Source organism: Gossypium arboreum, chromosome 5, assembly GCF_025698485.1.
Source record: "Gossypium arboreum isolate Shixiya-1 chromosome 5, ASM2569848v2, whole genome shotgun sequence".
In the NCBI taxonomy this organism is placed as follows: Eukaryota; Viridiplantae; Streptophyta; class Magnoliopsida; order Malvales; family Malvaceae; genus Gossypium; species Gossypium arboreum.
In genome coordinates this window covers 23,896,423-23,910,257 of record NC_069074.1, presented here as the reverse complement: position 1 = coordinate 23,910,257, position 13,835 = coordinate 23,896,423, and the positions used below count along the sequence as shown (strand labels likewise).

The 13,835-nt window shown below is 34.7% G+C and overlaps 2 protein-coding genes across 2 annotated transcripts; one reads left to right on the top strand and one right to left on the bottom strand.

The window, feature by feature from the left end:
• Window positions 1-2,086: 2,086 nt before the first annotated feature.
• Window positions 2,087-9,305, top strand: LOC108479119 (ran-binding protein M homolog). Its single transcript, XM_017781534.2, has 11 exons — window positions 2,087-2,269; window positions 2,379-3,211; window positions 4,190-4,336; window positions 4,465-4,557; window positions 5,104-5,149; window positions 5,287-5,363; window positions 5,876-6,038; window positions 6,301-6,369; window positions 7,283-7,342; window positions 8,186-8,284; window positions 8,646-9,305. The coding sequence occupies exons 2-11, from the start codon at window positions 2,811-2,813 to the stop codon at window positions 8,919-8,921; spliced, it is 1,431 nt and encodes a 476-aa protein (XP_017637023.1). The 5' UTR covers window positions 2,087-2,269; window positions 2,379-2,810; the 3' UTR covers window positions 8,922-9,305.
• Window positions 9,306-9,509: 204 nt separating this feature from the next.
• On the bottom strand, window positions 9,510-13,371 carry LOC108479118 (uncharacterized). The gene is made up of 5 exons (XM_017781532.2): window positions 13,119-13,371; window positions 12,461-13,036; window positions 10,522-11,796; window positions 10,367-10,437; window positions 9,510-10,135 (listed from the first exon to the last, which is right to left on the bottom strand). Exons 1-5 carry the CDS (start codon window positions 13,203-13,205, stop codon window positions 9,796-9,798), a joined length of 2,349 nt encoding a protein of 782 aa, XP_017637021.1. The 5' UTR covers window positions 13,206-13,371; the 3' UTR covers window positions 9,510-9,795.
• Between the last annotated feature and the right edge of the window lie 464 nt (window positions 13,372-13,835).

Here is a 13,835-nt window from a genome sequence, read left to right as displayed (position 1 = left end):
ATGCAACAACTTCCTGGCTTTTAACAACATGATGAGAATGGTAATGAACTAGTGTGCATGCTGAACAAATCCCTATATGGCATTTGACAATTGCCTCGAGCTTGGTTTCAATAAGCTCAAAGATCATTTATATCTTTCCTTTTTTTATATAATGGACTGATTCGAGTGTCGTGGTGATTATGATTTATGTCAATAATATCATTGTTAAGGGCAACAATCTTGATGAAGTTAGTTGAGCAAGTCACAAAGTTACTAGATTCGAAATTCTCCTTGAAGGATCATGGTGACTTGAACTAATTAGGAATGGATGTTCAACATGTGGATGTTGTGTGATTCTAAGCCAAAAGAAGCACGTACGTCCTGCAGTTGTTACACAAAATGGGGAGGTCTGATGCTACACCATGTCTAGCTCCAATGGCTCCATCACCTATTTTCACGGCTACGGATGGTGATCCACATCTAGATGCTACTGCATATGGAAGTGTTGTTGGAGCACTGCAACACATTTGCATAAAAAGGTTTGATATTCATTATTGTGTGAATAAGCTCTATCAATTTATCCATCTTTCGTTGGACAAGCACTGGAAGACGTTGAAACGAGTACTACGTTACTCAATCATGGGTTGTTGTTCAAGCCATCAAAGGAACTCAGTTTTGTGGGTTACTCCGATCCTGATTGGGGGAGTTGCTTGGATGATCGCTGTTCTACTTCCTATCATGTATACTCCTTGGAGGCAATCTCATTGAATGGAGCTCAACGAAGCAACAAATGGTGGCTCGTTCATTTGCCGAGGTAGAGTATCATAGCTTGGCTAGTGCTGATGTTATTTGGGTTCAGTCCTTACTTTTTGAGCTGGGAGTTTCGTTGCCAAGTGTTCCAGTCTTTGGAGTAACAAGACCAGCACAGTAGCTCAGTCGACTAATCCTGTTCAACATGCCAAGAGGAAGCACGTTGAATTATATCTTTGTTTTATGTATGAGAATGTTACACCAAAGCTACCTTAATCCATTTTATTTACCTTTACCTTATGGCTTTATGAAAACTCACCGGTCTTTGGTCAAAATCGACCGAACGATAAACATGGGCAGCGAAAATTTTCAAGTTCTGTTGAATTTGTGGCTCTCTCTCCCCCAGTAAGGAGTAGAGGCCTTCCTCATTTTGCCCTGGTTTTTGGAATCCATCTTTGTATGGATGATTTAAGCTCTAATATGAATAACTCCCCTTTGGAAAATTCGAAAAAAGCAGTAGTAGGTGCATTTATTCGAGATCACAATAATAATTGGATTGTAAGAGTTTTCATCATATCTCTAGTACAACTAGTGTAGAAGCGAAACTTTGGCCACTTATAAATGAATATACGTTTACTCGTGAACTTAACATTTTAAATCTTAAGATTAAAATAGTATTACGATCTGTTTTATGAAAAACACTTCTAATTATAATCTCATTTTATCTCCCTTTATTGATGAATGCAAGCTACCCATTCATACCATGCATTTTAGTTCCCTGAAACATGTTTTTCGTGAAAGGAAGAAATATGTCGATGCTTTAGCACGATTGAGGAGCGAATTTCAATCTTTCCCTTTTTTGAATGTAATTAATTTTAATGAATTATTTCGTATTTACTTCATTCCACTTGATTACCTGAATAATTTTTCACTAGATAATGTGGAAGTGAAAGTTATACATCGAATTTTGCTTTAATAGGATAATAAATCTTGTTACCATTTGAAAAAAAAAGTTTATATTGCTACCGTAAATTTCTATTATTGCTAAGTTTATCCATAAAAAATTTACTTTACTAGAATTTTTTATTTAATCGATTTATTTAAGAAACATAAAAGGTAAATTTTAGATTAAATTATTTTATTTTCAAAGTTAGTTTTATCAATAAAATAAATTTATATGATGAAATAAAATTTTCACAATAATAAACTAAATAAAATTTATATATTTCCAAACTTTATATTTTCAATTTTTATTTTAATAATTATTTATAAAAATATAAAATTATATATTTTAAAATAAAAAGTAATTAAACAAATTCAATTAAAACCCAGAACTTATGAACAGCATAAAAGCTCCAACTCAACACCATTATTAGAAAACGAAGACTGCAAAGAAAAACTGTGTTATCAATGTTTGGTTTCAGTCCAAACACAGATCAACTAATGAACAAAATCAAAATCAAACTGAAACCGAACAGATGAAGGGAAAAGAAGAAGCCCATAGCACAAGAAAAACAATCAGAAGCCCATAGAACAAGAGGTAAGTAAACGGTTTTTCTTTATTATGTTCGTTTTTGAATAATGGTGTTGAGTTAGGAGTTTTTATGCTGTTCATAAATTCTTGGTTTTAATTGAATTTGTTTGTCCAGGGTGTAAGAAGAGAAAGGAAAATAAAGAGTGTTTTTGGTTAATCACATAGAGGTGCTTAAGCTGTGGTTAAAAGTAAAAATATACATGTATCTTCTTCCAATTGGCTAATATATCATATTAGTAATTTACTTAAAAGAATTTAAAAAAAATAATTTTACAGTGATGAAAATAAAACAAAATATAATTTTAATTTTTAGTTTTTAAAAATATTTTCTCTATTTTTTTATTTGATTAAAAATGAAAATAAAAGTCTAAAAGGAAAAATGAAAATAAAAGCCCCGTAATTTTCCGTCTGAAAATCTTCTTTCGGAAGCAAGACTGAAACTTGAAAAACTGGAGAACAAGGAGAAACAAGAAAAAACAAAAGAAAACTCAAAAATCAGAAAGAATATTCGAAAGAAAATTTTAGAGCTACGTTATTCTTAGGTAAAATGAACTCCAGCAACAGCAACAATGGCCAAAGCAACAGCGGTAAGAGCAGCAATTTCGATAATTTAAACCAAGATCTCGCTTTACACTTCTTGGAGTTGGCTCGGATCGGCTCGTCTAAGGCTGCGGTCGAGATGGAGGAGGAGGATGAGGAGGCACCCAAAGAGCTCAACACAATAAATAGCTCAGGAGGGTTCTTGGTTGTGACGCCTGATAAGTTGTCGGTGAAGTATACGATCGTAAGCCTCCATGGCCACGATGTCGGTGTGGTTCAAGCCGATAAGCCGGCTCCGATGAGGCGTCTGCTTTATTACTTCGAGATTTATGTGAAGGACGCTGGGGCAAAGGGACAGATTGCTATTGGGTTCACCAATGAAGGCTTCAAGATGCGAAGGCAACCAGGGTAATCTAGGGCTTTTTTTTTCTTAGTTTCTAGATACTGCTGTTAAATACGAGTTTTAATTGGGGTACTTGGTGTTTATTATAGTTCAAAGTTAGAGTTTGGTTTTGTTCATTTGAATTAGTTTGCATTTGGTTGATGAAATGAAAAGTAATTAGTGGATAGAGTGAGAATTAATTTCTTTTGATGATTTCTTGTTTTATTTGTTGAACCCTTTTTTGGCTTCAATAATAATTGAGGGGCAAGAATATTTTTACTACCTTATGTCTAAGTTTATTAGGTGCAACTTAGAAAAACATTAAACTTTTACTGCGTAGTTTTTCTTTTTTTCTTTTCCCTCATTCTTGTTATAGTTTAACAGTATGTATAAGTGTGTATAGCTGCTTGAGAATGGAAAACAATGCGTAAGAAGATTAAATCCAGGGCAGTGTCTTGTCTCAGTCCTTTTGCTTCAAACTGTTTGATTTTTAGTCTGGAAAAAAAGGGAAAAGGAAACATAGTCAGTCTTAGTATGTCCTAGTGGAAGTGAAAGGGTGGTGCCTTGCTGCGTAAAGAAAGAGAACTGATCTTGTGTTTGAGGGATTTTCCATTTTTGTTCATTCAGTTCACTTAGTTTATATCTCTTTTTTTACGAGAGATTATGGATATTGAGAGAAATGAATCTCCTATGTAAAAGAAATGATCTTGTGTTGAGGGTTCCTATTTGTGTTCATTCAGTTCAATTGGGTTTATGTCTCGTTTTGGTGAAGCTTGAGTATTTAGAGAACTGAGAAAGAAAAAACAAGGGAATGGGTTTTCTTTTCTAACATTGCCAGCAACACTAGCTTTTCTAAGCATAAATCAGGATGACAGCTTTTAATTCAGTTTTTCTGGTTGGGATTTGTCAATTTTCGGAGAATCTGTCGTAAAATTAGAAAGATTTTATTTGTCTTAACTTCTTATATGTACATATTAATATTAATGTATCCTTATCTATGGCAGGTGGGAAGTAAACAGTTGCGGGTATCACGGGGATGATGGATTGCTATACCGTGGGCAAGGAAAGGGAGATGCTTTTGGTCCAACATATACAACTGGAGATACGGTTGGTGGTGGCATCAACTATGCTTCACAGGAATTCTTTTTCACGTTAGTACAGTTGTTTATCATGTGCTGTATTAGGAGCACTTGTGGCTCAAATGTCTATGCTGCTTATGTGTGAATTTCTATTCTTCTGAAGATTCTCATGATTTTGTATGCTCATATGTTGATGCCAGTAAAAATGGGGCAATAGTAGGAACTGTTAGCAAGGAAAAGGAAATGAAGGGCCGCTTATTTCCCACAATTGCTGTTCACAGCCAAAATGAGGAGTATGTCTACCTTCTTTTTTTGTGTATTTATATGAATTCTCTCATTTTATATGTTGTTACAAGGCACCCATATGCATTTAGTGAAGCATATGAATAATGAATATATCATTTCTTTACATTCCTTACTCTTTAGTTGCATTTAATTGTTACATTGGGGTTTCCCTACAATGAACGTGCGGTGTGTTAGTTATGACACCCTTGTCTCTGGCATTTTCCAACATTTTGTCTGGCCTTGTAAAATTACTTTGAGCAGTAAACTAAGCTAAAAATTGTTTGAGGTTGTTAAAGCTTATTTCATGGTAGTGACGGTTCAAAAGGCAGTTTATACGACTATAAGCTGGTGAAGTAAAATTTTAAGCTGGGTGATTGGTTTCTTGGTTGTTAAACACACCTAAAACGCAATTATGACATATCTTATCTACTTTGATTTTTCGTTACTACTTGCTTTGATATTTATTACACAGTTTCATCACCATGCAAGTTGTTATGGTTAAAGTGGAAATGATTTCAAGTTGTTCTCATGAGTTTTTATTTAAAAATGTGCAGGGTTCATGTCAACTTTGGGCAAAAGAAGTTTGCTTTTGATGTGAAGGCAAGTTATACTTCTTTTTCTGCATATGTACATGGTATCCTTAGTTTCAGTATATCTTGGTTACCTCAGGCTGTCATATTAAGTGACTTCTTGAATCTTGCTTTGCTGTATATAAAATATTTGATGCCATATATCAGGAATATGAAGCTCAAGAAAGGTTGAAGCAGCAGATGACTATTGAAAAGATATCTCTACCACCTAATATTAGTTATGGGTATTTTTTTCCCTTTTGCCACTGAATTTTCTGTTCTGTTGTTTTGCATGTCTGTCCAATGTGATTACCTATTGGATGATTTTATGTTTGCAGTTAAAGAAGTATCTGAATTACTTGAATCTAGGCTACTGTTTTTATAATATAACAATTGCTGTAATATAGAAATTTGTGGTCTAGGCAACGGCGATAATACTAATTGCATTGCTGAACTCTGAAAAGGTTTTGAAGCACCAGAAGCAGTATTAGTAGAAGATAAAAGATTTAACACTTGAAGATTAAGTGTCATACTAAATCTAGAAAATAAAAGCACATTCATGCAAGTTACATGTAGTCCTGAACTCGAAGTTCAAAATATAGAGTCTTCATTGTAGAGCTGTTGATGTTGTCCGCCACTCTTTAGGTGGATGTAAAAGTCAACCTTAGACCTTATTCCCTATCACACTAGACTTAATAAGTAGTGTAATATGATACATTTGTATATTTAACGTATATATTTTTATCATGTTCAACAGACTTGTTCGTTCCTACTTGTTACATTATGGCTATGAAGATACACTCAATTCATTTGATCTGGCTAGTAAAAGTACTATCCCTCCTATCTGTATAGCTCAAGAAAATGGCTTTGATGAGCAGGATGTTCTGTATGCACTAAATCAGAGAAAGACTATACGGCAGGTATAGTTCGACAATTCACATTTTTATGTTACTGTTATTAGTTATGCATTTTTCTTCTGGCAGTTCTGAGCTATTCATGTTATTTTCTCTTTTTTGGCCTAATTCTGTGAGCTATTCATTTTATTTTCTCTTTTTTTGCCTATCTATCTTTTTAGAATATAAGAGTATTCAGTTTTGAATATTTGGAACTTGATATCCATTATTCTTTTCTTTTGGCTGTTCTAGTTAAATTAAAGATTTTTTATTTTTCTTTTCAATGAAGCTAATCAGGAATGGCGAGATTGATGCAGCTATGAACAAACTCCGTGATTGGTATCCCCAGATTGTTCAGGTGTGTATACAATTTGTCTACTATTGTTATTTTAAATAGACTGTCATTAGAGGACCAAATTATGTTGTCAATTAGTACACATCAGTAAAGCATGTATGTTTTCCTTTTAACATTATTCTAGAAAAATTTGTTCTGTTATGGCATCTTTCCCTCTCTTAATTATTTACTTTGGGGTTCTATCAATATTTGGCTTCAGTTTATTCTGATTGTTCTTTATCAAATCTATGCCCATTGGGACCTTAAGGTGACCTGCTTGGAATTTAGAAGTTTGCCAATGAGATAGGCTTCATTTGTTGCTATCAGGTCTGACATGCATTCTAGACCTGGGGGCTAGGGCTTAGAGCTAGATTCCAGCAAGGCTAGCTCGATCCCAGCACTTGCAAATTCCCGTTTCCTAATTCCACCTAGGCATTCCCTCTACTTTTATAATTCTTTTAATTCTCTCTTTCTCTCTCTCTCTCTCTCTCTCTGTGGATTATATGCTATTTAAGGATGTATAAACCTGGCATTTTACACCAGGAATTCAGCAGAACATATTAATGTTCATGTCATTATCCCTGGAAGAAAACAGAGAGGGACAAATTGCTTATTATTCTACTTTCAATGGGATTACATTAAAAACTCCTAATTTCTCTCCTTTGGCCTTTAAGGTTGCCTGGATATTAAGTCACAACATTTATGATTTTCCTTGTCTTGTAGCTTGCTACTAATTGTATGTTACATTAGCTAAAAAATTCTGTGACTGTTTCTTCTTGCACATAAATTTTAAGTGGTCAGAGAACTATTATGGAGCGGATTTAGTTGTGCTGGGGCAAGATTTTATTTCTGCTTGGTCATTATTCCATTAACTTGATATGGTTAGACTGTTCTGGATTGATGCATAATGTTATGTCCACTTACATGCTACATGCAGGACGACAAATCAGCTGCATGCTTTCTGCTGCACTGCCAAAAGTTTATTGAATTGATTCGGGTACGTATTCTTTCCTGTATATCTTTCATTTTAACTTAAAAGTACTGATTACAGAAAAGCACAGATTCCTTAGGTTTTAACATCTGACGGAAAATAGTTTAGTGGTGATACATTGTCGTCTATTTCAAATTTTATTCTAACCTAACTTCTAGTTTTCAATAAGTTAGAGACATTCTGAATAGCTACAAGAAATTCCATAATTAAATAATTTGGTCTAACCTGATTGACTCACTCCTTCTGTGGGCTTAATCCAACATTAAAACAAATGTTCTTAAGCAGTAAGCTCCAGAAGCAAATAACATAACAAGTGCACAAAGAAAAACCATGACAGCTGACATCATATAAAAAATTGTGGTAACCTAACTTGAAAGTTAAAACTAATAGGTAAATGTGAAATAGATAGGTGTATATAAAAATTGAGATTGTATCTCTGGGGGCCTTGCAGTTCTGTTGTTGATCATGTGATAAGGTTCTTATTCTTGTTTGAAGTATATGCTGCATGATAGGCTAATTAAAATTGGTCATAAAAGTTATTCTCCACACCGACAGCTTATTATAAAAACATTGTGTTGCTTCTTTGATCTAGTTTTCCAAAGAAGCCTGAAGTTTTGGGCATATTGCTAGCATGGGTAATAAACCTTGCATGTCTAGATACCACCAAAACTGAATAGAAGGAAAAAGCAAAAAGAATCTGCGTGTTTATGACCTTTGGATATTGATTCCAGAACTACATAGCTTATCCTTGTGTGTTTTTTATTGTATATTCGTAAACGGTTTACCAGTATTGTTTATCCTTTATTTATTGGTGATATGGATGGAAAAAGATGCCATATTTGTTTGTAGGTTGGATCACTGGAAGAGGCTGTCAAGCATGGAAGGATTGAATTATATAAATTTTTTGGGTTGGCCGAAGCTGATGATCCATTTGACGATTTAGTGCAGGTAGTAAGAGAATTATTTTCTTTAACTTTTCAATGATATTGGGGATGTGCTAGTATTTGCTTTGCTTTTAGCGTATGTTAACTCAGCTGATCATGTTTTTAGTTCATCATAACTGCAAACACAAGCTAATATAATTTGTTTTTCCAGTTCAGTGCATAGTTTTAAGAAAATTAAGATTCAAGACTGCCTTTTCCCGTTGCACTCGCTTTTAGGCAAATTTGACAAGCATTTAGTCTGGCGTGCATGTCTAGTTTCTTGAATACACCCATGTTTGCGACACTTACATAGGAAAATTAGAGCCAGATCCTTGTGTACTTTAGCTGCACCCGAAGCTAATATTTTAAGTTGGTTTTCATGTTAGAAATGCGTTGCTCTGCTGGCATATGAACGTCCACAGGAATCCCCTGTTGGATATCTTCTCGAAGAGTCTCATCGAGATGTTGTGGCGGACACAGTTAATGCAATGATATTGTCAACAAATCCCAAAATGAAAGACGTGCACGGCTGCATACAATCTTATCTTGAGAGACTACTCCGGCAGCTAACAGCATGCTGTTTGGAGAGAAGGTCAGCAAATGGCGGTCAGGGTGAAGCTTTCCATTTGCATCGGCTTCTTAATAGCAGTAGAGAGACATAAGTGGTAGCTGACATATGTGTAAATTTGCATCCCTCAGCTTTTCTTTAAATCTCTTTTATGTCCATATCATCAGTAGCTTCGTAAGAATATTTCTAAGTGATTTCATTGGTTATAGAGAGTATAGCACCCCCTTCCCCTTAGGGTTCCTAACAAAAAAAAAAAAAAAGATTTATATAATATATTTCTAAAGATGGGGTGTTTCTCCTGATGTTTGTAAGCTTTTCTTCACAAACTTAAAGGCAAAGTTTCAAAATCTTCTGAATCCAGGTGAGGCTCACTTGAATTATATACATTTTTCATTTGCTGTAGTCGGTAGAAGCGATTTTGAATTAGTTTTTTTTATTATTTCATATATATATTACAATTTGAGACGATTATCCAAAATTTGTCCCAGCAGTGATTCTTAAATTTTGTTTTTTCAGATTTAGCTTTTTTTCCCAATAAAAAGACCATTATCCAAATCAAATTTCAAGTTCAATCCGACAAAATCATCTTATTGTATGTAATTAATTTGGTTTCCAACATGTTAAACATGGGTTAACTCGTTTAAAAGCAACTTAGATCATCGATAAATAATTAACTAATTAGTTTACTATCATCTTTAATTTTCATAAAACATTATTAAATAATTATCATATTTCATTACAATTGATATAAGGTGAGCTCTCTTCATAGTCTTTAATGCTTAATCATAGCCAATGTTAGATTCTCTTCATAAGCGTAAATATCTACATTTTACACAAATCCGATAGTCAACTCATCCGCTCTATCCACCCTAAATAGTGAATATAATATTTGCGGATATTTGAATTCATCAACATTTTGCAGCATTTAGCCTTTTAAGCCAAACCCCAACATAAAAAATAGGGATATCTTATGCTTTCTTCTGAAAAGCTCTTCTCCTTTTCTTCCACCTCACGTTTGCCAATTTCTTGGATTTCCATCGTCTATATCTTTCTCGACCCCGCAGCCAATTGGAATAATCTTTTCCTTGCTTGCACTCTATGAAGTCTGCTAAGTCTGCAACGGCAGATGAGTCCCGGGAGCCTTCTAATACGCATTGGAGAAAAATCTCACCATTACAAGTTTCACTGGTATTCTCTTCTATGCTGAGAGCTGATTCCACATGATTCAGCATATGGTTTTTTTGGGAACTTCCTGGTTCCTGGTCTTGACCTCTGTTTTTAGAGCTTGTTTGAGATCTAGTTCTGCAACTATAAATAAAAATGAGAATAAGATTTTCTTACTATAGACACTACTGGACTCTAAATCTATGTTACTCGGACTACAATGTGTCTAATATGGACATATGTCCGGTAAATATTCCCCTATCTATGTCGGAATAAGTGTCAAAGACGAATATGAAAGCATAAATAGGCTCAGTTAGGCACTTGGCATAATCAGCAAGAACTTTTTACAAGATGAACACAAAAATTGTCACCTACCCCAAGTACAGTGTCTGAATTTTCTGAAATTTTAGTGCAACGGCATGGCTAGATTTCCGATCCGCAAGCAACTGTATCATCATTCACAATTATTTTCATAAGGAAAAGAACTAACGAGCTTCACAAATGACAAACAAGAAAAAGAAAAACCTCACCTCTCTAGCATTATGGGAAGGTTCTGGTTTTCTGACTTCAACATGAGATTCACGTAATGGAGATTTTATCCTTGAATCTAATATGGATCTGAATGCATGTAGACCTCCCGCTTCGTAAACAAATAATTTCAACAGTATTACCAATGTAAATATGCAGTTCTTAACTAGAAAATCAAGTCCACTAGCATAACTCAGTGACAACAAGCCTGACAAATGAAAAAACATCCACTTCGACTTCTTATGCATTGTTGGCTGAATTTCCATCATGTCATGTAAGAACTTTTGAACTGGTAGACGTATACCGAACTGTTCAAAGCAGTTAAAAGTAGAGGCCAAAAAATCGTACTCCTTACTTAATGCAACATTTTCCAATGTTTTCAATGACCCTGAATTTCTGCCTTGTGTTAGAATCCTTATAGCTTGTAACATTGCAGAACTCATTAGCTTCAAAATGGATGCAAGAAGACAAATATCTTGAGGGCTAGTATCTTCCTTTTTATGCAGTAGAGTGTCATCAACATCATCGGAAGAACCCCTTAGTGTAATACAGCTTATAATTGATAGAATTTCATCTCTACAGGATTCCTCAACGATATGAAGGCTCTCTTTTGTGTATGCAACAGATGCGGCAACCAGCTCAGACCTTTCTTTTAGTAAAGTACTGCTTAAATATGAATTGCATAAGTTATCAGATTTTGCAATCAAATTATGAATTTTCTCTTTTGTAGCTGGCATAAGACAAGACTCAAAATCCATCTGACTGTAACTTGCACGAAAATGTGATTTCACAAAAGAATAATTGTCAACTATGGGGTAGCCTTTCATTTGCAAATTGGACATGTGTCTGGTGTACAAGGCAACAGACCTTTCAAATGCTGATAGGTATGCTCTCAGTTCACAGCTTGGAATCAAATACTCAGAAGACATGCTAATTCCAATGACCTCGGAAACCAACAAAATCAGGTATGCCTGAAACATTTTGGGCGCAGACAATATGACTGGGTTAAGCAACAATGACAAGACTGTAGTCAATGTCATTTCAGGAACTCTGAAGTTATTGTCAGGAAGCCAAAATAATCTATTAAGGAAATTCTTAAATACTTGGTCATCAGAAATGGAGACTATAAAGTGAGCAGAAAGAACCTCCAGCACACTTCCAATATTACCATGGCCAAAGTGACGTATGAATACAAATTCATTCCCGCACGAGAGAGAGTCAACAAGTAAAAGGTACTGCCTCACTGGTTCATGCATCAGAAGCTCATCTGCAAATGCCTACATATGGTACTTTTAGTATTATGTCTCTCTTTTCCTGCTTAAGTATATCCAGATAGTAAGTTTTTCATGGAAGCAACCTAACTATCGAAAACTATGTATGATGAGAATAAAGTCACTTTAAAAGAGCATAAATGAAGCCCAGAAACCTAGAAGACGAGCCTATCATTTAGTTTGAAAAGTTGCCATATTTTCTGAGAACAAAGTGCCACCAATATAGAAGAACACAAAAATTGTAGCCATATACATAGCAGAGTAATATCAGCAATCTATGAGGACAAATCAATGCAGAGACTAAGAACAGGATCATGTCCAAAATCATTGATAAAGAATAATGCAAGCCTCATGATATTAAGTAAATATCATGGCTAAACCAAAAGGCATCTTAATAAAGCAATCCATAGCAAAATCTGAAACTTAAGGACCTATGGATGATTACTTCACACTATCCAAAAACAAAGAAATTTTTCTATGAATCTATCTAGCCAGGCTACTAACTTTTCCCTATGAGTTTTCCTGAATCAAAACTAAAAATTTGTTCATTTAACTCGATGGTTTGTAACATATAAAACCCAGTTGAATGACCTTATGTAATTATCAAAAGGCACTAACATTACAAGCAATTGAATAATTGGATTTTGAATCAAAGCATATGCAAAATTACCTCAAGCACAGCACATAAAATGGCCTGAAATGGATTAGAAAGTTCCGTGAAACTTAAGGAAGTTACGGAAGTAACCAAGTGCTCGGTGAGAAGAGTAGCGCAGCCATTCCCGACATACATACATTCACATGAAACCTCGTTCTCGAAACTACTACAAGGTTTCTCATTCTCTCCGTTTAACTCCACGGAAACACATTTCCTTAGTATCCCTAAAAGAATTCGACCTTTTTCGACAAGAAGCCTCTGATCCAACAGAAGCAATTTGAAAACAACAATGCAGCATCTCAAAAGCAAGGTTAGCTCTTTAATGGCAGCTTTAACATTGACATGGAAAATAGAATGCGAGTGCTGAACGTGGTGGGCAGAAACATCATTCAAAGCAGAGAACAATTCATCGAACCTGGCACTGAGTTTACAGAACAAGACATTCGACATTTGATGAACATCTTTGAACTTGAGTTTGAACTCGTTGAAACTGAATTGGGTTTCCGAGAAATTCAAATTGGATTCAGAATCAGAGCAGCATAAAGTAAGCAGAAGCAAATACAAGCCTTCCATTGTTTCTGGTTTTAGACCCTAAAATCAACCAAATTAAAATCAGTAAAAAGAAAAATTAAAAGGATTAAAGAGAGAAAAAAGTTGGAGAGGGGAAAGGTACCTGAGGAGAAGAAAGGGAGGAGATTAGGGTTTGGAAGTTGAAAGAAGTGGGGTTCTTCACAGGCTTCTTGGTCCTGCTGCTTCTCATCTTTGACTGTTACTGAACCCAAAATTCAACACAGAGGAAGAAAAAGTTGGCGCTTTCACAGGGGCTGTGACTTAACCAGCAATTAAAATTTGTTATTAAAATTGAAATTAATTAAAAAGTACTTATGCGAAAAATATTGAAATTGTGATAAGTTGAAGTGTAGTGGTTAAATATTACATGGTTTAAAATACGAGGATTTACATATTAAATCTCCATTTTTAAGTGGCCATGTTGATGGTGGAATAGCCATATATGCCTTACATATTAATATTATAATAGTTAATGGGTAAGTTGAATGAATAAAAAAAAAAGAAAAAGGGAAAAAAAAAGGCTCTTTGATATTTGGCCTTGGTGATTCTAATTGAAGTTATAATTTTATTTCTTGATAATTTATGTGAAATTGAGTTAATTGCTAAGCTCCTTTCATAGCCCATGACTCAATTTTTGTTATTGGTTTGAAGTGATGCATTCGACTATGGGTTGTAGAGTGTCTTGATAGGTGTTTTGATATTTTTGTGATAAGGCATGAAGATGGTTGATTTTGAGTGTTTAATAAAAAGGATTGGATGTGAGTGTGTGTGAAATAGCAAATGATGAGTCTCGGTAACTTCATGAAGTGTTCGGCTATTG